This window comes from Aspergillus tanneri (genome assembly GCF_003426965.1).
Source record: "Aspergillus tanneri strain NIH1004 chromosome Unknown AapTan_1_pilon_pilon_pilon, whole genome shotgun sequence".
NCBI classification, from domain to species: domain Eukaryota; kingdom Fungi; phylum Ascomycota; class Eurotiomycetes; order Eurotiales; family Aspergillaceae; genus Aspergillus; species Aspergillus tanneri.
In genome coordinates this window covers 4,040,187-4,061,714 of record NW_022984628.1, presented here as the reverse complement: position 1 = coordinate 4,061,714, position 21,528 = coordinate 4,040,187, and the positions used below count along the sequence as shown (strand labels likewise).

At 48.1% G+C, this 21,528-nt stretch overlaps 8 protein-coding genes across 8 annotated transcripts; 6 read left to right on the top strand and 2 right to left on the bottom strand.

The window, feature by feature from the left end:
• Positions 1 to 253: 253 nt before the first annotated feature.
• Positions 254 to 712, top strand: ATNIH1004_003332 (uncharacterized protein; the record flags this gene model as incomplete). Its single annotated transcript, XM_033568010.1, has 2 exons — positions 254 to 622; positions 710 to 712. 2 exons carry the CDS (start codon positions 254 to 256, stop codon positions 710 to 712), a joined length of 372 nt encoding a protein of 123 aa, XP_033430005.1.
• A 1,203-nt stretch (positions 713 to 1,915) lies between these two features.
• KRR1 (KRR1 small subunit processome component) lies at positions 1,916 to 3,176 on the top strand (the record flags this gene model as incomplete). Its single annotated transcript, XM_033568009.1, has 3 exons — positions 1,916 to 1,975; positions 2,038 to 2,310; positions 2,412 to 3,176. 3 exons carry the CDS (start codon positions 1,916 to 1,918, stop codon positions 3,174 to 3,176), a joined length of 1,098 nt encoding a protein of 365 aa, XP_033430004.1.
• A 2,735-nt stretch (positions 3,177 to 5,911) lies between these two features.
• On the bottom strand, positions 5,912 to 8,101 carry ATNIH1004_003330 (putative bifunctional fatty acid transporter/acyl-CoA synthetase (FAT1); the record flags this gene model as incomplete). Its single annotated transcript, XM_033568008.1, has 5 exons — positions 5,912 to 6,083; positions 6,156 to 6,299; positions 6,406 to 7,552; positions 7,617 to 7,772; positions 7,849 to 8,101. The coding sequence occupies 5 exons, from the start codon at positions 8,099 to 8,101 to the stop codon at positions 5,912 to 5,914; spliced, it is 1,872 nt and encodes a 623-aa protein (XP_033430003.1).
• A 921-nt stretch (positions 8,102 to 9,022) lies between these two features.
• Positions 9,023 to 10,828, top strand: ATNIH1004_003329 (putative peroxisomal 3-ketoacyl-coA thiolase (Kat1); the record flags this gene model as incomplete). The annotated part of the gene is made up of 7 exons (XM_033568007.1): positions 9,023 to 9,072; positions 9,146 to 9,362; positions 9,431 to 9,526; positions 9,587 to 10,435; positions 10,490 to 10,554; positions 10,616 to 10,727; positions 10,790 to 10,828. The coding sequence occupies 7 exons, from the start codon at positions 9,023 to 9,025 to the stop codon at positions 10,826 to 10,828; spliced, it is 1,428 nt and encodes a 475-aa protein (XP_033430002.1).
• Positions 10,829 to 11,737: 909 nt separating this feature from the next.
• NPC2_1 (ML domain-containing protein) lies at positions 11,738 to 12,369 on the top strand (the record flags this gene model as incomplete). Its single annotated transcript, XM_033568006.1, has 3 exons — positions 11,738 to 11,955; positions 12,005 to 12,221; positions 12,277 to 12,369. The coding sequence occupies 3 exons, from the start codon at positions 11,738 to 11,740 to the stop codon at positions 12,367 to 12,369; spliced, it is 528 nt and encodes a 175-aa protein (XP_033430001.1).
• A 732-nt stretch (positions 12,370 to 13,101) lies between these two features.
• On the bottom strand, positions 13,102 to 13,783 carry VMA7 (H(+)-transporting V1 sector ATPase subunit F; the record flags this gene model as incomplete). The annotated part of the gene is made up of 5 exons (XM_033568005.1): positions 13,102 to 13,242; positions 13,328 to 13,465; positions 13,548 to 13,581; positions 13,644 to 13,678; positions 13,757 to 13,783. The coding sequence occupies 5 exons, from the start codon at positions 13,781 to 13,783 to the stop codon at positions 13,102 to 13,104; spliced, it is 375 nt and encodes a 124-aa protein (XP_033430000.1).
• A 350-nt stretch (positions 13,784 to 14,133) lies between these two features.
• Positions 14,134 to 15,571, top strand: ATNIH1004_003326 (Nur1/Mug154 family protein; the record flags this gene model as incomplete). Its single annotated transcript, XM_033568004.1, has 2 exons — positions 14,134 to 14,391; positions 14,477 to 15,571. The coding sequence occupies 2 exons, from the start codon at positions 14,134 to 14,136 to the stop codon at positions 15,569 to 15,571; spliced, it is 1,353 nt and encodes a 450-aa protein (XP_033429999.1).
• A 911-nt stretch (positions 15,572 to 16,482) lies between these two features.
• On the top strand, positions 16,483 to 19,230 carry ATNIH1004_003325 (putative NTP binding protein; the record flags this gene model as incomplete). Its single annotated transcript, XM_033568003.1, has 1 exon — positions 16,483 to 19,230. One exon carries the CDS (start codon positions 16,483 to 16,485, stop codon positions 19,228 to 19,230), a length of 2,748 nt encoding a protein of 915 aa, XP_033429998.1.
• Positions 19,231 to 21,528: the final 2,298 nt, after the last annotated feature.

The window sequence follows — 21,528 nt, the reverse complement described above, 5'->3', positions numbered from 1 at the left end:
AAAGGTTCGAACGCAGGGGTTTTATTGGACTGCTGAGCTCGACACGGCTTTTCGTCTGATAGGGCTGGCCGGTTAAGCCGTATTCTTCCCTGTCTTTGGCTTAGATACCTTGCACCTGGACGCGTAAAGTTTTAAAAGTAACCGAATGATTAGTCGAACAGAGATCTTCTTGCTTTCTGGCTGAGTGTTTTGCCCTTCAGTTTTTCTGCTGTTACCACAAAACCACGCTATAAGCTGTCACAATAGAAGTGTAATGCTGGGTCCCATGCAGGACCACACTGGGTGTCCTGAGCTAAAACTCCCTCTTGGTCAACTTCTGCTCGACGTTCGAAAATGTCTGGTCATGGAGTTATTCACTCAATCTGCTGCTGACTTCATTGACTTGCAGGACGGCTCGCCCAAATACAGCCTTTGCAATGATAGTCAAGTTGAAGGTACCGCGTCTGAGCCTGGTTCTCACACCAGCAAGGGGAGTTGCACCGACGGACGGATTGTCGTCTATAGACAGCTAGTTGAAGATACAGGGAAGCTGGTTGTTGCTGTTGCTGCTGTTCGCTTCCAGCTGTATCGACCGTGGTTCAAAAGAAAACAGGTCGACGCACGCAAGGCCACTCACGCCAGGGTATTCTGAAGTAAGTTGAGGGGGATTGTGAAAAGCTATAATCCACGAACAGGCTCCACCATGAGAGGGCTGACAGGTGTGGAGTAGTAAAAGGCCCTACGGAGGTATCGAGGGAGGGGGTATCCATAATGCACTTAGTCACAACCGGTACGCATTGGAAGCCTCAACAGGAGGAGGGGGAAAAGAAAGAAAGGGGGAAGAGGCAGGCAGGAACGAGGAAAGAGGAAAGGGAACGGCCTCTCGGGTACGGAACCAAACTCACGGGACGAGTCACTGAACCTTGAGACCCAAACAAATTCGCTTGTCGGATAAACTCCCAGGAACCCCCCTTGTACAGAGACGGACAGAGCCTGGTCTACGGGTTTCTTTTCTTTGCAAGAGAAAGTTAATAACCATCTCGATTGTTCGTATCCAATGTCTCCGAAAACAACGACAATGTCCATCTCAACGCGTCTGTCGAAGGGACGTGCGTGACCAATGAGAATGATGGTTCTAACTGATCTACTAAGTCAGTGGGAGATCCGTCCATCAAGAACAAGAGAATCATGGCTAATTTCCATCATACAATGGTGTCAATAGACCAGAATCGACTCCCCCTAATTTGCTTGAATTGTGCCGTCATTTGTGTAAGGGCCGTACGAATGGGGAGACCCATGATATTCAGTGGGTCTAGTGAGCCGCGGGTTCAATACAACATTGCTCTGGGGATCGGCCGTCTATCTACCGAAGCAATGGCTCTAAATTATCCCGGAGACAGGCACGGTCTATACTCCATTGAACAGGTTGCCCGAGTTTGCACAGTGTGGCCAATTGGCCAGAATTTGTGCGTCTTCCTCATTGAGCCGCGGCCCCGAGAATTCAGTGCTCCATATGCCGAGGACTACAAATAGTTTGGTGACTAGTAAGGAGGCTTATTATAATAGTACTAGGATGTGATTTATCACTTAGCAATAGGCCCGCCGGCCCCTTTCTGTAGGTAATTGAAGGCCTTGCACTCCAAAACCGCGTCAAAAGCCAATGGATAATAAACGCATGATGCGACAGCCAGGACCCATCTTCGCGAGAGAAGCGACGACAGCTCGAAACTATACGTGCGCTTAAACGCCACGTCCCCATCGATCCGCCGGTTCGGCGCTTTTGGCGCTTACGGCGGAACTGTGGATGCCTCTTTGATGCCTGATTATCTGGGCATTTATATTTCCCGATTCAGTAAGAGCCCGCGGACCCTGAAAGAAGAAAAAAAGTTCCACTCCAAGATCAAACTAACAAACACCAGCCAGCACAGCATCCAAGATGCCTTCCACGTACAAGAAGGATAAGCCGTGGGATACGGATGACATCGACAAATGGAAGGTTCGTATCAGATTAGTGAACAAGACCTTTACTTGCGCATCGAGATTCTAACCTACAACCAGGTCGAACCATTCAAACCTGACGATAATGTTGCCGGTAACTTCGCTGAGGAATCATCCTTTGCGACTCTGTTCCCAAAGTACCGTGAAGTTTATCTGAAAGAGGCATGGCCTGTTTTGACGAGAGCGCTGGAAAAACATGGAATCGCCTGTACACTGGATTTGGTGGAAGGTAGTATGACCGTGAAGACGACGAGAAAAACATTTGATCCGGCAGCGATCCTGAAAGCTCGCGATCTGATCAAGTTACTATCAAGAAGCGTGCCTGTGCAACAGGTAAGAGTACATTTTCTTTTCTATTTCTCTATCCTCCTCCCCCCCCACCCACCACCAAATAAAATAAAATAAAATAAAACTGACCTATCCTTCAATCATAGGCACTGAAAATCCTTGACGACGAAGTTGCATGCGATATTATCAAGATCCGAAATCAGGTGCGCAATAAAGAGCGGTTTGTCAAACGTCGTCAACGTATCCTCGGTCCTGCCGGCTCTACTCTTAAAGCTCTCGAGCTCTTAACTGGCACTTATATCCTGGTGCAGGGCAATACGGTCGCTGCCATGGGTCCATTTAAGGGGTTGAAGGAGGTTCGCAAAGTGGTTAACGACTGCATGGCCAATATCCACCCGATTTATCACATCAAGGAGCTTATGATCAAGCGTGAACTGGCCAAGGATCCCACCCTCGCCAACGAATCCTGGGACCGATTCCTGCCCAACTTCAAGAAGCGCACCCTGTCCAAGCGTCATACGCCATTCAAGGTCACCGACAAGTCCAAGAAGGTGTATACGCCATTTCCCCCAGCGCCGGAGAAGAGCAAGGTGGATCTACAGATCGAGTCGGGCGAGTACTTCCTGTCCAAGGAGGCCAAAGAGCGCAAGCAGAAAGAGGAGGTGATGGAGAACCAGCGCCAGAAACGCGAGGAGAAGATGAAGGAGCGGGAGAAGGCATTTATGCCTCCCGAGGAGGTCGACAGTGTCGAGAAGGAGAAGAAGAAAAAGGAGAAGAAAGAAAAGAAAGAGAAAAAGAAGCGAAAGCGCGACTCAGAGGGAGATGCCGACGAAGTGTCCGAGAAGAAAGAAAAAAAGAAGAAGAGGAAAAGTACGTCAAAAAATGGCACGTCCTCCAACGGAGAGGAGTAATTGGTCGGTGGATTGATTCTGTAACTAGTCTTGTTCGCCCCTTCTTTCTTGTCCCTTTTTTCTTTTGATTTTCAGTCTTTTTCTTTCCTTCTTTCTTTTTCAGACAAGGCGCTTAGGCATAGCATGGGCTGGAGTTTTCTAGTGCCCCTTTTCTTGCTTTACTGATGCTGGGGAGGGGGAAGTCTGGTATAAAAATGGATATTATGAATTAAACAGCTACTTATTTGTCTGTGGCAAGTGAATGATATCTTCCACTTTTGTTGCCTTAACCCCGGTCTAGTAAATCCGGTGCCTTCCCTATGTCTTTTAAAAAACACAATGATACAATCTAGTTCTTAACATCTACTGCAGGTATTCTTTAACTTATCAAGTAGCCGGACAGCTAGACACAACCTTAAAAATTGTTCGATATAATCAAGCTCACAACGCACTGTTAGAACTATTATAGGAAGACAATAATTTCGTGGGTATATAGCCTGTGCAAATAGCCACCATTTTCTTTCCCTTGTACTTTGTGATCTATATTTCGCAGCGACGACGAGATTACAGGGTGTCGCAATTTTTGACTAACAGATTTTTAGGACTGACGCTTTCCAGAGACTGTTACTGGCCGATAGGATTGTTTATACCACACGACGAGCTTTGGTGTGGATAACACTCCTTCACATTTCCTTTCACTAGTTGCAGAGAAGAAGAAAAAAAGGTCTCACGAAAGAAAAGCCCACGTACCTTCTGCTTGGACAGACTGCGCAACTTCTTCATGGGTCAGACAGCATCTCCACTGTTCCTTCCTCCATCCTGTGTGATCTAATCTTGCTTCCAGTAGCCTATGTCAGATAAAAGATCGACAAGGTTGGCTGGATACTAGACTATCTCGAGCCTAAAGTGTGTATGAAATAGGCCTCATTTGATTGCCGTTGTCCTTTTGTCCTAGTTGCCATGGCTCAGTCTTCCATGCCAATGCATGGAGCTCCTATCCGTTCTCTTTCCCAATCTTCAATAAGAATAACACTGTGCAGATGAGATAGAATTGTGCAATTTGAGTCCAACGAGCCAAAATAACGATCAAACCTCATCCACCTATATCGAAGATTTGGAGTTACTATGCATGCGTGACTAACCACTTACTTCTTTCATGACTGCTAAGTTGGCCATAGCTGTTTTGTTGGAAACGATGATTTCTCCTTATTCCGTAAGTCCTACCCTACTTGGATGACGCTGCAAGAATTTGTTGCTGACTAAAATAACAGATTTTGGTCAAATTGCTTTCCACGTTTGGCACGCAGTAGCTTGGAGATGAATCGACTGGCCGAAGACTACACGACAATGCCCTCTGACTCAAGGAATATGACGAGCGCGATAGAATGGGGCGCAGCCGTCTGGTCAACGTTCCTTTGTGCGTTTAATCGTTTGCGGAGATCTGTATACTTGCTATGGTTGTCGGAATCCTGTTCGCTTGCATGTTGACAAGAGTGAACAGGATAATAATTGGGGCTTAAGCGTACTTATAGCTGTCGCCACTGGGATATGGATTTTAGCGTCTTTGCCATGGTTTTATTTTGAGAAGCGACGCCCAGGTCAAGATCCAGGAGGCGTAATATCCTTATAGCAGGACTACAGCAAGTGTGCCATGCTATCAAGCTGATAGGGGGCTGAAGCAGACCTTGTTTTATGTCACTGGTGAGTCTCTCGCCAGCTCATTGCCTTCTAGTTCTCTGAAGTCTAGCCTAGCTGAAGGATATTTTCTCCTCAGTGGCTTTATTACTACAACGATGACCGTGGTCGCAGCCTGGAAAATCAGAGTGTTGGTGTACAATATTCTCCATTTGACGCACCTGCTGATGGTCAGAGTTGCAGCTCAGGTATGTATATACACATCCTTCAGGTCCCCTTCAGATGCCGAAACCGTCCATAATCAAGGAGTATCTCTAGGTGTTCGGTCTATTACTTTTTTTGGATCTGTCAATTCTGGTTCCGGTTAAGTACAAAGAGGATGTTAATGATAAACATAGGGGCAATCATGTTGCTCAACTTCTGGGGTGTTATAGGCGTATGAACTCGAAGATTTGGATTCCACAATGCTAGGGTGTTCTAGGTACATAGACTGCAAGCTGTCCATCCGTTGAGAATGCTGCTAATGCCTTCGCAACAGGTATACCAAGGATTCTATGGCTTATTTGTGTCTCCGTGGTCCAGTTACTCGCAAGTAATGATTTCCGATGTTACGCCTCGGGAACGAGGTTTTTCATTCTTCGGTCTTCAGCATTGCGGTAAAGCATCCTCCTTCATATGCGAGCCGATCTACAATGTCATTCTCGATAGCAAATACTCCAAGAAGGATTCCATCCCATTCTCGTTTCTTTTTAGTTTAAGTGTGGTTAGTTTTTTCTGGCTGGGGTTTTGGCTGGACATCGATAGAAGTCGACAAGAGCAAGAGAGATTTCTTGGGTACCGGGAAGCATCATAGGCTATGTGATCAGCAAAGAGCTGGGTTTATTGCTTTCGAACGCGGGAAATGGCCGATGGGATAAATTAAGAGGCATGGGGTTTGTCGAAACAGTTTAATGCAGGCCAGGGCCTTTATGATGTTACACCGTAATGGAGTCTATACGCCAGTCTAAGCACAGAGTCGTATTTATATGGAACCACATATTTACAACCCACCCAATGTACATAGCACCCTCAACCCATATGTGCATAAAAGTGCAGGATGTACAGCCTAACAGGCAGCTGATTTATAGTTTCGCCTGTCCAGTTTCAATCGACGACCAGCTTATTGTATCTAGCTTCTCGTACGACGATCCGTTCAACCAGTATAGCTTGTCGCCATTCGAATCCACTCTAGGATCCCACCCCTTCTTCGCTAATTCTCCTTTAGCTTGCTTGAAAGTGACGCCAGTGGCAACCCTAATACATTCCCAAGCCGCTGTTAGTAAAACCACATGTTATACTCAAGGTGGTTAAACGTAGGAAACTTACTTTTCAGTGAGGCGAACAAGCCGGGGGAGCGCATACGAAGGGACACCCTTCTTCTTTAGCTCACGGTAGAGAGAAGCCATGAATTCAGTTTCCGTGGATGGATCATCTAGAGTAATCCCGGCGGCACCAGCCTGACCATCGTACCTGCATGTATGAAATCCAGCAAATTAGCGTATATGTCCCATACAGAAATATGGAGGCACAGGTAGAAAGATGGACTCTGGTGAATCTCTGGTGGAGTTATACGTACCCGTTCAATTTCACCCCATACACGACGGCGTCCTGCACGGAGGGATTCCGACAGATATGATCTCTGACTTCGCCGGCGCTGACATTCTCGCCTTTCCAACGGAAAGTATCTCCCACACGATCCTGGAACTTGATCCAGCCGGAGTGATCCTGGATCACCAGGTCCCCTGTGCGCTGGAAGAGGTCGCCCTTCTGGAATACGTCACGAAGTAGCTTCTTCTCGGTGGCTTCCTCATTGTGAAGATATTCTGCAAGTGAGTCGCGGTTTCGGACCCGTCCAATGGCCTCGCCTTCCTCGCCTAGTTTAGATTTGGTGCAGAATCCGGTCTGCGGGTCGCGGTATGGCATCTCTGTGGCCCGGTCGTATTTCACAATAAAGACGTCGTCATCTAGGAACCGACGAATGGGTCCCGCGAAGCCGATTTTGCCTGCGCCCCAGGCGCCCTCGCCGAAGTTGTCAAATTTCGCTACACCTTCCGTTGAGCGATAGAATTCGCGGATCTCGGGGACCCCGAATCGCTCGCGGAAGCGCTCCCAGATCTCCTCGCGCAAACCGTTGCCATGGGCTACGATGCACTCGTGATCGCGGTCGTACGGGGATGGGGGTGTTGCGAGAAGGTATCGGCAGAGTTCGCCGATGTATAGGATGCGGGTGGCTCTGGACTCATGGACGTCTTTCCAAAACTGAGACGCAGAGAACTTGCGCCGTAGACATAACGTGCCGGCATTCCCGACACAGTAGCATATGCCGGTAAAAAAGGCGGTGCCGTGGAAGAGTGGGAGACAAGAGTAGGTGCGTAAGGGGTAGTATTTCGAGCGGTTGTTGACGTCTACCGTGAGTGGGGTGGATGTCACGAGGGTTGCTATATTGCGGATTGCGCAGGCTTTGGGCTTGCCTGTCGTGCCGGAGGTGTAAATGAGCACGCTCAGGTCGCTGAGCGACCTCTTCGCAGCAGTGAGCCTCAAGGGAGAGAATTGGTGTAGTTCCGTCGTGGTTACGAGCTCTGTCGTCCCTACGGAGATGTCATCGAACGAGGATATGTTAATCGCTATATGGGGCATATCAGAGGTCACAAACGGCGACAGATCAGGTGTCGAGATTATGGCTTTGGAACCGGACACGTCGAGGCAATGCGCAAAGGTATCGTCTACCCCAACTCGAAGTTAGTCAAATACTCGTTACCGTCCAAGTAGATATGATTTCCTCCATACCGCGAAGGTTCGTATTAAGAAGGGCCGCCACAGCTCCCAGTTTGGAGAGCGCGTAGATGGTGACAACCATCTCCGGAGAATTCGTGGTGAAGACACCAACGAAATCCCCAGGCTTGATCTCCTTTGCATGGAGAAGAGCAGCAAACCGATCCACCACTGCACATGAGCGAGTCAGCAATTGAGAATAAGGCAAACAGATTTGTTGATCGTGAATGTAGGGAGGTTCACACACAGTCTTTCAACTGACTATAGGTCCATGTCTTGCCTTCGAACCAAAGCGCCTCCGCGGAGCCCTGCTTTTCTTCTTCAACCACCTGTTGCAGCATCTTGTATATTGTGGGCGTATCATCTAACTGCGCAATTCGCTGACCCAGAAGATGCGTCCAGGCCCGATGCTGATACAGTGCGGAAAGATCTGTGGAAATGGAGAATTTTGCATTAAGATAGGCTCCTGCAGCCGCGGAGAGGGCCGACGCAATGGCCATAGAAGACCCGCTAATTCCTGAAAAGAAATCCATACCACCTCGACCGACGAGAATCACGTAGAAGGCAGTAATTACTGTGTTGGAAGCTGGTTGGGTCCTCCTTCAATGGCTGTAATGGTCTGATCGGCTCAACAAGATTGGAGAAGCTTCAATTATTACCGGGAGACCTAGCAGCTGAATAAAAACATACACACTCATCACAGCTTGTTTTGGCCCAGAACTAGACTTCTTTTTCTAGACCTGATCTGGATCACAGATCTGGTACTTGTATATGACAGAGAGAGAGCCAGGTAGCCGTGAAAAGACAGTCGGGAACTGGGGCCGGGAGCTGTAATGCATCGATCTACCGTCCGTGGCACGAAACCGAAAGTTCGAGGATTATTCCCGGGGCACGCCAACTAAGGTGCCGGAAGACGATCCGATGGAGACCGTCAGTGTAACCTGAGGCGGCCACTAAACGTGACGAGAGCAGGCCGACTGGGAGTCTATTGGCGGCCCGATTCTCCAATATCTTCACCGCCAGCAATTCAGCTTCAATAGCCCTTCATACTTGCAATTCTCCTGGATATGCACGGCGCAGTGATGACAGTAGAAAGGCAAGCGAGCCATGGTCGTATGAGGACGTTGTAGGCGCGCCTTGACAAGAGTAGAGTTCATGTCTCCTGCATGTATGTATGTATGCGCCTCGGAAGAATCATCGAGTCCGTCATCGATGGCTATGGACCTGCAGGAGTTAGTGCAACTCTTTCTTGTGATCGCCATAATTGTTAATCCCATTCGATTGAGAAGCTGCTTTTGCTGGTTGGCGAGATACAGATTATTACCGTACAGTATCACGACAGGCGCCATTTTCCGCAGGGCCGACAGCCGAGGCTGTGCAGCGTGACTGTAAAATACACCAAAAAAACTCGGCTTTGAACAATGCCGACAAGCCTGAATCCTCAGGTTTCGACGCCTTCACGCTCCTCTGAGTAGGGTCTTGATCGCCTCAGAAGAGCCGCGGCTCGCAACTCAGGGTACCCGGATATTTGTCGACAGTTCTAGTATAACAACCGGTGTTGAGAAGGCCCTTCCATCTATAGAACATCTACGTGCTTCTTTCTGCTTTGTTGAGAATCCCGAGGAGCATACAGAGCCCCTGGATAAAACGAGTGCAATGTCTTCACCACAGCAACGGTTGTCCTCAATCGCAAATCAGCTGTCTGGCCCTAGTGCTGCGGCTGCAAAGCAGAAGCTATTGGTCAAAAACCCGGACGATGTGGTATGTTTTCTGATCTCCAACAAATGCGCAACGGTGTCGGGATTCAGAAGTTGACTTCCCGGAAACAGGTCATCACACTGGCCGTCCGCACCCCCCTTACGAAAGCTAGAAAGGGGGGTTTGAAGGATACCTCTTTGGATAATTTGCTTATTTCTATTCTGACGGTATGGAGCCATAATCCCCGAAGGTTTTCAATCACACCGAAAGCCTAACAATTCTACTAGTCCGTTCGGGAACGGTCGAATCTTGACCCTAATCTGGTCGAAGATGTGTGCGTTGGCAACGTACTTTGCCCCGGTTCGGCATACATCGCACGCTCTGCGGTGTTGGCGGCCGGATTCCCGGTGACTGCAGCGGCGTCGATTGCCAACCGATTTTGTTCTTCCGGCTTGCTGGCCATTCAGAACATTGCTAACCAGATTCTGGCCGGTTCGATCGACGTAGGTGTTGCCGTGGGAGCAGAAAGTATGAGCACGAATCCCGACAGCGGTGCCCCGGAGATGTCTTCTCAGATTATGTCGCACCCACTCGCCTCTCAGAACAAGCAACCTATGGGCCAAACCTCGGAGAATGTTGCGGCTCAGTTCAACATCTCTCGCGAGATGCACGACCAATTCGCCGCTAAGAGTTACCAGAAGGCGGAGCGCGCCCAGAAGGCTGGCTGGTTCAACGATGAGATCGTCCCGGTCCGTACCACGACCAAGGACCCCAAGACTGGGGAAGTGAAATACGTCGTTGTGGATCAAGATGATTGCATTCGGTACGGCACCACTGCCGAGTCACTTGGAAAGATCCGTTCGGCGTTTCCTCAGTGGAAGCCCAATGCTACTACTGGTGGGAATGCCAGTCAAATCACCGATGGTGCGGCCGCCGTCATCCTCATGAAGCGCTCTCGTGCACAAGAATTGGGGCAGCCGATTTTGGGCAAGTTCTGTGGCGCTACCGTTGCCGGCTTGGAGCCCCGAATCATGGGTATTGGCCCATCGATTGCCATTCCTAAGATTCTCACCAAGTTCGGCTTGACCAAGGACGAAATTGATATCTTTGAGATCAACGAGGCATTTGCATCCATGGTTTGCAGTGACCCTTTGATTTAAGACTCTGTTTTATCTGCTGACCTCATATAGGGTGCGTATTGCGTCAAGAAACTGGATCTTGACGAAGCCAAGGTGAACCCCCGGGGTGGTGCAATGTATGTCCCGTAATTTTCCTTTTGAGTACTCTTTAGTCTATGTCCGTCCTGACCATCAAAGTGCCATCGGTCACCCATTGGGATGCACTGGAGCACGCCAGGTTGTCACCGCCTTTTCTGAGCTACGACGGCAAAACAAGAGAGTAGCTGTTACTTCTATGTGTATTGGAACTGTAAGTCGTCTTATTTTGTTTGGCTACTTCTAGTCTTTTCCACATATTGACTGCTTCTCCAGGGCATGGGTATGGCTGGTATCTTTGTCTCGGAACACTGAATGTAAACATCCGTTGGAAGAGGACGAGTATGATATATGAAGCATGTAAATACCCTACTATAAAATAACGACGGTTGTTGGCCACTGGTTGTTCTCTCTCTTTTCCGCTACAGTCGGTGAAGGAGGCCCTCGCAGTATTTACAAGGTCAAGAAAGTACAGTGGATCCTCGCTATAACGAGGTCTTCGAGACAGCCCAAATATCTCGTTATAGCGAGGATCTCGTAATATCAAGGAGGCAGGGAAACTAAGGAAATATATATATTTCAACCCGCAAAAATAGCTTCTAGTATCACGCTGACTCTGCCAGCGGTTGAGATAGGCTTACTCTGAGGCGTTATTTGACAAGCGGAATCCTTGATATAACGAGATTTGTATAGGAGGACGAAGAAAAATTAACGAGACTCGTAATAGCCAGGAATCTCGTTAAATGTAGGGAGTTTAAATTAAGGCAACATTCCTTCTCGTTATGGCCAGGATCGTGTAAATAGCGAGGCTCGTAATAGCGAGGATCCACTGTAACTTCATTGAGAACGAGGTGGGTCCATTTCCACGAAAGAGTGGGATTTCGACTCCATAGCTCTAGTCAAGCAGAGTCAAGGGTTGCATGAGATCGACAGCTTCAGTATACATAAGGACTAGCTAGCAGCTAAGTAGATGCAAGTTGTATGCTTGCGCCATTCTCATAGCAGCACCCGTCACGTGCACCTGCCCGCTCATTATGGTGCTGCCAAGACAGGAACAGTCCCATGACTATCCCGATGGCTTCTCCCCTCAACTAGCTCATCGAATCCCTCTAAAACCCACCACTCTACCCTTTCTGCCACGATCCGTTACTGCAGGGTTCGTGTGCGCTGGTTCCCTTACGTCCTGACTCTCTAAAGTAGCATCGGGTTGGCAATTCCTGAACCATGAAGCTCTTATCAACGACAGCTACCCTGCTTGTCTGCCTTGCTCCTCTCTCCGCATCGGCTCGATCTATTGCCCTGTTTGGCTCCTCTCAGGTCCCGATCCAGTTGGACGATGCCACCTTAGTACCAGGAGACAACCCTCTAGAGTATTGCACAGACCCTGCCTCGGACGTCATCCAAATCGAATCGGTGGACTTATCACCCAACCCTCCTCTCCCGTATGTCAAACACGCCCGATAATAAGCCCCTCTGTCTAACCGGTTGCAGTGGACAAACCCTCATAATCAAGGCCAAGGGGACCCTACAGAAGAAGATCGAAAAGGGCGCCTACGTACTCCTGCAAGTTAAATACGGCCTGATCACTCTTATCAAGCAACAGGCCGACCTTTGCGACCAGATTGTCAATGTCGACCTTAAATGCCCTTTGGAGGAAGGTGACATGTCCCTGACAAAGAAAGTCGATCTGCCTAGGCAGATTCCTCCGGTATGCTATATTCACGTCGGATCCATTAGAAAGTGAGCAGCTAATGTCTGAATAGGGCAAGTATTCTGTGCATGCCGATGTGTTTACGAAAGATGATGAGCGGATCACCTGTCTCGAGGCAAAAAATATTGAGTTCAAGATGGGTTAAGGTCAACATTTGAAGGCTTGATGATGCTGCCTTTCTCCATTAGGAGCCCCGGTTGAATTTGCCCGGGGTTTCACTATCCGTATCGATCACCTGATGCCGCACGACTTTGGATTACCTTGCTATTCTTCCCTAATCCGTAGCGAATGTTTCATTTTGCACGTCCACCTATGTCCTGTTCCATTCATGCTAGTTTGGATGCTTCACGATCATTGCTTGGCTGTTATTAAATGTTGTTTATTCCGTACGGCGTTCATGACGCCCATCAAGAGCTACTTCTACTACCTATTGCACGCTGCAGCGCATAATGGCCATGTACCAACCATATCGGGAATCATCTATATTGATGTGTTCTTTGAATAACCTCTACATTCTAATTCGCATGCCTCCATTTAGTGCGGTGTGAAAGCATTACCAAATATCACTTAGAGATTTCATTTCTCTTTCTGTATGTTTACAAGATCGTAGTTGCAAATTCGAACAGCCATAGAAGGACTGGGGATTCAGAATTCCATTGGAGGGTTTGCAGTTAGCAAATATATGAGGGTTCTATGTGCATAACTCTGACAAATGGGTATCTTCCCTTTCCAGTTAACCATTCTTCCGAGCGAGCGGTCATACCATGTAGCATTTCGCAACAATAGTGGTGTCCCCAAATATGTACCGTCCATCTCCAGCGAAACAGATGCCCCACTAAGGAAACGACAAGGTGATAAACTACCAAACGCCCAGTATTTATTCTCCAAACAGACGCCGCACCCGCTTAAGCACACTGTCCTTCTCAGGGTCGTAGGGATGGTCTTTGCTGGGAATCTCGAGAACGGCGGGGAATGGGTCGGCAAAGGTATCGACGCTGTGTCGGATGCGCTCTGCGATCTGATTCCAGAGCGTCAGCACGAGGAACCAAGAGGAGGCACAAGATCAAATGACCAAGGGAGTTGACTGCCTCGGGAATACTTACATGTTGGTTGATGAGGACCACGGCAATATCCTTCCTTTCTTGGGTCAAATTGCGGAACGCATTTTCGATTGTCGAGGTCTCGGTTTTCGAATCTACAACGAGAAAATTCCGCTGCGCATCGGGACCGTCTGTGACATGCTGTAATAGCCCATTAGCCCATGACCGCTCATCGTCGTTGCGTCCATCCATCGACTATCTGTCCCAGGGAACTAGTACTTACACCAATGCCGGCGAGAAGAAGACCAGTCACCGAGCTGGAAATAGGATATCAGTATATAGGAATAAACATACAACGATAATTATGGCCAGTCATTACTCTTCATCGCCAATAACAGCAAGGAGCTGCCGCTCCTAGATCGGCAAGAGCACGGTTAGCCAATACTTTGCAGTTCCCTCCCCAGAAGGGAGATAGGCATTAATGTACAGTACCTTATAGGACACGGCTGACGCCGCCATGGTGGAAAAGCAGAGTTCTGCAACTTAAGTAATTCCAAGAACAAATAAGTCCAGAGCACACCGAAGCGCCAGTGTTCAGGAAGCCTCCCGATAACCTGATCGCACGTCGTCATAACGAGCCGTTGGCCGAAGATGCTTACCTAAGCGGATCGTTTCAACTGTAGTTATTTTCTTTTGTTTACCGGCGGAGTCGAAAACTTTCCCTTCGGCTTGTCTTTGTTCTTTTGAGGTGAGTCGATGTGCCTTTTCTAGGATTTTATGACTCGTCGAGGATATGGAAAGGCTAACTTTTTCTTCCTTAGCGGCAACGCAGTGTTTTGCATTTTGTTTGTAGTTCCATCGCATTCATCATGGCCCGGCTAGTACGCCGCCGACCTGTGGCGGAACGCATCAAATCTTACTTGAATCCGTTGGACTTCTTGCTCTGGTTATCGGAAGAGATCGATGCCAATGATTGGGATCAGTTTGAAAAAAACTGGGCGCTCACGCTGGGTGTGATCCTAAATATTGCGTTCCTGATTGCGAGAGCCAACAGTCAGTCAAGTGGCAGTCGGGCTGTAGATGATGTTTTTGGTGATGAGGGTAGTGCTCCTTGGTCGAGCTGGTTTGTACGTTGTCATTCTACTCTTTTATTTTGGCACTTGATGGGACGCTTGGATCACGCTGTGGTGCTAACGATAGCTCTATTGATAGGCCTCCTTCGTCGTTCATCTGCTAGTTTGTTTTGTCGCTTTGAACACATTTTACACTTTCTACCGCAAGCGACATTATCGCATGTTCGAAGCCTCGATTGACCAGACCCCTGCAACACCTTCTGCTCACCGTGTGCATGTCGATTCCACCCCCGTGACAGCTTCACCGCTGCGATACCTGGCTCAAGCCATATCTAGTTCGGCCCAGTCAAGGGCGCACCCCAGTGCGCAACGGGATGTCTGGGAGCTTGCAGTTTGGGACCCCTTACCGATCTGTGTGCGCCTATTCTGTTTGTTCAGTCCTGGACATGTCCTTGTTTACTTGCTTTTCCTACCTACGCAGCTATCGGATCCACAGCCGAGTGTAACCATTGTAACAGCTATCTTCCTTACGGGCCTGCTTTCGGTGCAGATGAGTTTCCTCTCATCATCTTTCACCCAACAAGCGAAAGACTCGGCATTGGTCCATAAAGAGGTGCTGAAGGAGTACGATGTCAAATACGTACACCCCCGAACCCAGCCTTTGATGCGAGATGTCAGCACTCAGTTCTCCTACAAGGACGCTGCTCAATCTGGCTCTGATGCTAAGAACAACAAGGTCGACACGTTCACTCCGACCTTCATCGTCCATCGGGGATTCAAGACGAGTCCCAATCCAAATTATGTCAGCCACGTCGATCCTGAAGGATTGTCTTCGGGCCGTCAACCACTAGCTGCTACGCCTCCGGGGTCTTCTCAGTATCAAGGACCCTTACAGACGCCCAGCCATTTGCGAGATGCATCTCCTGTTGTTCGGAAGCCTATTTCTTCAATCCGCCAGCCACAGTTCCGTAAAACTCCAACGGGCACTGGAGACGGTGGTAGCCTCGGCATATATTCCCATGCCAATTCGCCGCTAAGAAGGTCAACATCTACAAGCTTTGACCGCCGTCTGCAAAGCAACGCGGATTTCTTCTACAAAGAACGGGGGACAAGTGCAATGAAGCGACCATCAAGCCCTCTCAAGAGGAGCAATGTGCCTGGGAGTGTGAGTCCCCTTGCATCCACACCAAGACGGAGTCAGGGTGATGCACGCCGCGAAACAGGATACTACTAGCTTAAACATTTAAATAAATCGTCATCCGTCTGTCTCTCAGGCGGGAGAGATGAGCCTTTTTTTTTTTTTTTTTTCTCTCTTTGAACTTCCAAACAGCGCCATCAGCGCCATCATATTATTCAAGGCATACGGCATGTGGCTATGGTCCAGTTTAGCATCGGAGCACGGCGTTGTCATTTCATAGTTCTGGTTTCTGGTTTCTTTTCTTTTTCTTTTTGGTTTAGTGCTTCTGTTCTTCCGCATTTGGGGACATTCAGCAAACTTCTATCGGCTCAAGAATGTGGACAACGGAAGCATGGCCAGCCACTGTATTATATGTTTGGAATCCTCCTGCGCCCGTTTAGCTACCAGTTTAGGTCGCTATGTTTTTCTCAACTCTATTACGAAAAAAGAAGAAAAACCCTACTTGTCCATTCTGAATATGGCAACCTCTCCATCCAGCATTTCGTTGGACAGGCTGACATGATGCCGTTAAATTTGGAGCCATGGCCTTCCTAACTCTCCGATGACGATAGCAGGCGGGGTAAAAACCTGACGAGGGCAGCTGCCATTCCATTCTGTTTTAGACAAGAATTCGGAGTCATCCATTCCCTATCGGGCAATCAGTTTGTTGATACATTCCACCGCGTGCACCTTAACATTCCAGCAACATCATTACACCTGTTATCCCTTTCTTGCAGCACAACTCATGGGAATAGTGGAAAAATATCCTACCCTGCAGAAATTTCCTTGCGAGTCTTGCAATGTCCTAACTACCTCAACGGCCACACAACAATCGCCTCCCAAGGCGTGTAAACGTGCGTACAACGGAGCAAAAGACAACGAAAGGTGTTCGGGGGGAATGGGTCAACTCAATACCGACCCTAGCTGAAAAGTTGAAGCTGCTAGCCGTCGTTCGCCATCGCACTAACATGGAGGAACGGTTTAATTTGCCCGATGGACATATACTCAACCTACAGGCCCGATTACGCAATCTTAAACACGCAAAAAATGATGCTGAAGAGACAGAATGCGATCTAGCCCAGGAACCTGCAACAGGGACCCAACCTTGTCAGTTCCCTTCAGAAAGCAGAGACCCAAAATCCACACCGGAGGCCTCACTACGGAAAGTCACACCTACACGGCTCCCGATGCCGAAGAAGATCGCGGACAAAGCTAGGGGACAATACACGGAGAAGTCACCCGTGGCCGAACATGGAGAGCATTCCCTAGGCAGGCGTGTCCGGGCTAAGGTGCCCCCTATACCATTAGAACGCCGTCCAGCGAAGTCGGCTGATAAAGATCGTGAGCAGTACTGGCAAAAGGTCAAAGAGAAATTTGACAGGGAGTCCCCTCGTTCCTCACGAGCCAAAGACAAGCACAAGGATTACTACTACGGAGCCTACCAAAAGATCCTATCATTGACTGGCTCTCCGAAACAGGAAACCACCAGACATAAACTAAAACATGTCGGAAAGGATCTTGAAAAGGCCTCAATGCAAAGTGCCATTCCCAGGTCTGCAGCAGTCGATCACAATCTCAGCTGCCGACACGACCCTGCTCCCAGCTCTAAGGGCGAGCTTTCAGGCCCAAGCAAATCACGATCGAATAAGGACCAAAGGAAGGCTCTTGAAACCGGCGACGCTGCAAATCGGAGGTTACCAGAGCGACACGATACAGCTACAGACTCATCCGCTCATTCTCGCCTCTCTATATCACCTGTATCAGGGCCTTGCAGTTCGATAACCGAATGGGAGGATAGGTTTGTCGTGAACATGCCGTCAGCTAAAGAGCCAAATCCACCCACCATGAGTGCGCATCAGATCGCTGAGTTTCAGCGAAGCATAGATAAGGTTCATAAAGAGGGAGAGGCAATGCTTGATCCAGACACTTTACCCAGTCCACGGACCACAACCCCAGAAGACAAGTTTCGCTTTCCAGAATCTCAGGCAAGGAAAATGGGCAATCTTGACAGCCAAGACTCCAATGCAGCATCTCTGGCAGTGTCAGATGAACCCATGTCATCGCAACAGCCCAGTAATGGTCGATACTACTGCCCCGATGAGATTGGGAAACCGCGATTTAGCACAATCTGGGAAGAGTCACCGTCACGGTCAAAATGTAAAGTTGCCACAGCATTAAACATTGATGGGTCTTTTTTAGGGTGCAAAGAAATGAACGGGCCGAACGACAAAAATCCCGACGAGATATTGCTTTTCTCAACCGCGGGCGAGCGTCCCGTGCACCCCAGAGTAGTCGACGTGTCAACTTCCGTTCCCAGGAATCTTAGAGAATGGAAGAAGGCCGATCCTCGTCAAGCGACGGTATTTGACCAGAAGACTGTCGTTCAAGAAGAGTGGAAACCAATTTCTCAGAATTTGAAGCATGCCCAATGCTCGAAGCCGTCGACCACTACAATGTGCCGCGAGAACAACTGCCGGCCACCAGAAAGGGCAGAGATTTCCGCTCCCAAAGCTTCGGGCAAGGAGAACACGAGCCGTACCCAGAATTTGACCAAGGTCCCAGAACAATGGAAATGCAGCCAAGAGGACAATGTGTTCATTATCACACCCACTATCAAACGCACTATGATGTCTATGGTAGACATGAGAGGTGCGGCAGATAGATCCTCTGCACCGAAGGAACCCGCCTCCCAAGCAGGAGGCGAGACCATCACCGACGCCAGAGCAAAGCCTCCAACGAACTCTACACCATCGGGTTTACGTCGAGCGACGCAGACCTCGTGGGGAAAGTTAAACACGCAATACATAACGTTGTCAAAGGCTAGTCCCACAACAAACTGTACCGCCGCCCAAAATCAGGCAGAAGCTCGACAAAACAACATAGAACACCCACACCCTATCCGTGGGTACATCCGTACCACAGGCATGGTAAAATCGTCCACGGAAAATCATATCCGACGCTCGCTCAATAGTCAACAATCCCAGGTCCATGGTGCGGGCCCCGATAACGAAAATGTGACCCCAATGAGAAGTGTGACAGATCCAGCTCAATTTGCCAAGTCTACTTCGGCCCAAAAGCCAATAGTCCCAACTACGTCCCCTACCGGCGATCAACAAGCACTGAAGGCCACAGCACGAAGTGCTAGGATCTTCGAAGTAGCTGAGCTAGATGGACAACAGGTGGATGACTTAAAGGACGAGCCCAAGGAACAAGTATTGCGTCCCAAAAGCACTACCACAATCAACAGCAGCTCACACAATGCCAATGTTGAGATACAGGAGACTGTTAAAGACGCGGTGGTGGATTCCGTGACTTTCGGCCTCATTATCGACATAATTGTCTTATCAATCGCCCAAGCCCAAGGGCTGTATGACCAGATCATAGCCAATCGGAATTCCCGGACGGAGTTGCTGAAGGTTTCCTTGACCTGCATTTTGAGAATGGCTGGTCATTGCTTATATGTGCTCTGGAACGTTTTGACGGCTTGTTACGTGTACAACACCACAGGATCTTGGCCGAGACCGAACGAAAAGGACCTTGCTCGGTCTTTGACGGAGCTTGGACAAGCCGTGATTTATCTCGTTGCTTTGGGGTTCATCATGATGGTGGTGGGCCGAGCGGCCGGGTATATAGTGCTGGTTGGAAGTTGGGTGGTGTGGGTGACCAAACCATTTGGATGGATCCTGGGGGCTTTAGGAAGGGCTCTATTGGCGTGAGGGTTTTGTTATCGACGTTGCCATTCATTTCAGCTCAGGAGAGGAGGCCCTCTAATCACATTCTTACAGTGGCTAGCGATGCTTTCTTGTTTTTCAGCTATGCATTTTTATCTGGCACACTATGTTTTTATCCATTCTGTGCCATCGTTCTCATTTCCATCCCTTGTAAAATCTGCCATGAAAGGCAGAGAGCCGTGAGCCCCAATCCAGACTTTTATGTGAGCCACTAATTCTATAACGTAACTGGAAAGCGAGCGAGCCACCTCTCCGGTTTCTACGCATCATAATATTTGACGCAAATAAGTAACCCACCATGCCTCCAAAAGCGCGTATAAATTCGAAAAATTCAGCGGAGCAAGAGAAGAGGATCTTATTAGCAATATATTTTTTCTTTTTTTTTAAAAAAAAAAAAATAAAGAGGAAATCAGCAAAATTTGTGACGCTGCACAAATTTATAAGATGCCCGCACAAATCTTCAACACCGAATGAATGGACGTCTACACCGGGCATAAATACGCGCAAATGGTCATGAAATGACTCAAAATGAAGAGGAATCGCTTGTACCATGGATATTATTATCATATCGATGTGGAATTGCCCCCCACCCCGGACCATCTCGCGTACAAGAAATGGCCAATATTCTTCTGCTAGGGTAGTACCGCATCCATACAGACTGTTAGCGATAAATGGGCATACAACTTTATCAAACGACATGGTTAGCTTAAATCAAGATGTTCTCGATGATACAATCACCAGCGCGCTAAATGTGAGGACCTAAGCTTATTAGGGAGTGGTTTGGTCGCGCACAAATCACTCTAAAACAACATGGAGTTGCACAAGAAAATATCTATAATTTTGACGAAACTTGCTTTGCAATGGGCCTGGTAGCTACTGCTAAAGTAGTTACCAGAGCTAATATGCAGGGAAAGCCATTTCTAGTGCAGCCAGGCAATCGAGAATGGTCCACCTCTGTTGAGTGTGTTAACTGTACTGGATGGACACTTCCACCTTGTATTATCTTTAAGAGAAAGGTCCATATGGAAGGTTGGTATAAGACCTCACTAGATAGCTGAAGGATTGAAGTTAGTGGATGGATGGACTATTGATGAGATTTGACTACGCTGGCTTGAAAGGCTCTTTATTCCTGCTACAGCTGGTCGTATAACTGGACGATATTTCCTGGTGGTTGTTGATGGTCATGGAAGCCATTTAACTCCTTAATTTGACCAAATTTGCAGTGAGAATAATATTATACCAATCTGAATGCCACCACACTCATCACATCTTCTTCGACCACTTAATGTTGGTTGCTTTGGGCCGTTAAATCGCGAGTACGTACGTCTGGTTGAGGACAAGGCACGGCTTGGTTTTAACTATATTGACAAATTTGACTTTCTTGAAGCCTATCCCAAAGCTCGTACAAAGGCTTTAAAGGAAGAGAGTATTGATAATGGGATTTCAGCAACTGGTTTAGCTCCATATAATCCAGAAATAGCTCTTGAGTAGCTTAATATTCGACCAGCATTCTTACACCTCTAGGCAGTTGGCCAACCAAGTCCGGTCCCAAAACACCTCATAATTTTAAGTAGTTCGAAAAGCAGGTGTCTACAATTGAAAAACTGCTTAGACAGCATATTCAGAGCCCCTCATCTCCTGCTAATGCACGACTGGAGAAATTTACAAAAGAATTTGAAATGGTTTTACATGAAACAGCTCTTCTTGCCAAAGAAAATCAAGATTTACAGGCGGAAAATAAAACAAGATGTCGAAAAAGAGCAGTCAAGGCGGCAAATAGCCACTCTAATTATCATATTCGGGGTTATACACGGAGGCAATGTACTAATCTATGTAGCAATTGGAATGCATCTCTTTTGGGGTTTCTAATGGCTCCCATTTCACTGGTCGGTAGTGGCGGCTCACTCGCTTTCTGGGTACGTTACTTTTCTATGATTCATTGGTATATCGAACACTCTATTCGTCCCTCCAACTGAGGAATGTCAACTATATGTCATGAATGAACAGTCCTATGGACTCTAACTTCGAGGCTACAGGTACCTGCGAAGACGCGCCATAGCAGTATTTTGACAACCACAATTGAGGGAGGGAGATTATTTCTTTTTTCGAAAAATAATGAGAAATAAATATGTATCCAGACATGTATCAAACAAGCAGAGCCAAGGAAACAAAAAAAAAAAAGAGACCCCGTATCCCATGTTGAAGAGGATCGCTTTTTAAAGTGTATGCTCATGAAACCAACTCCGTCATCACCCGTAGTGTTGAATTATCGTAAGGGATCAT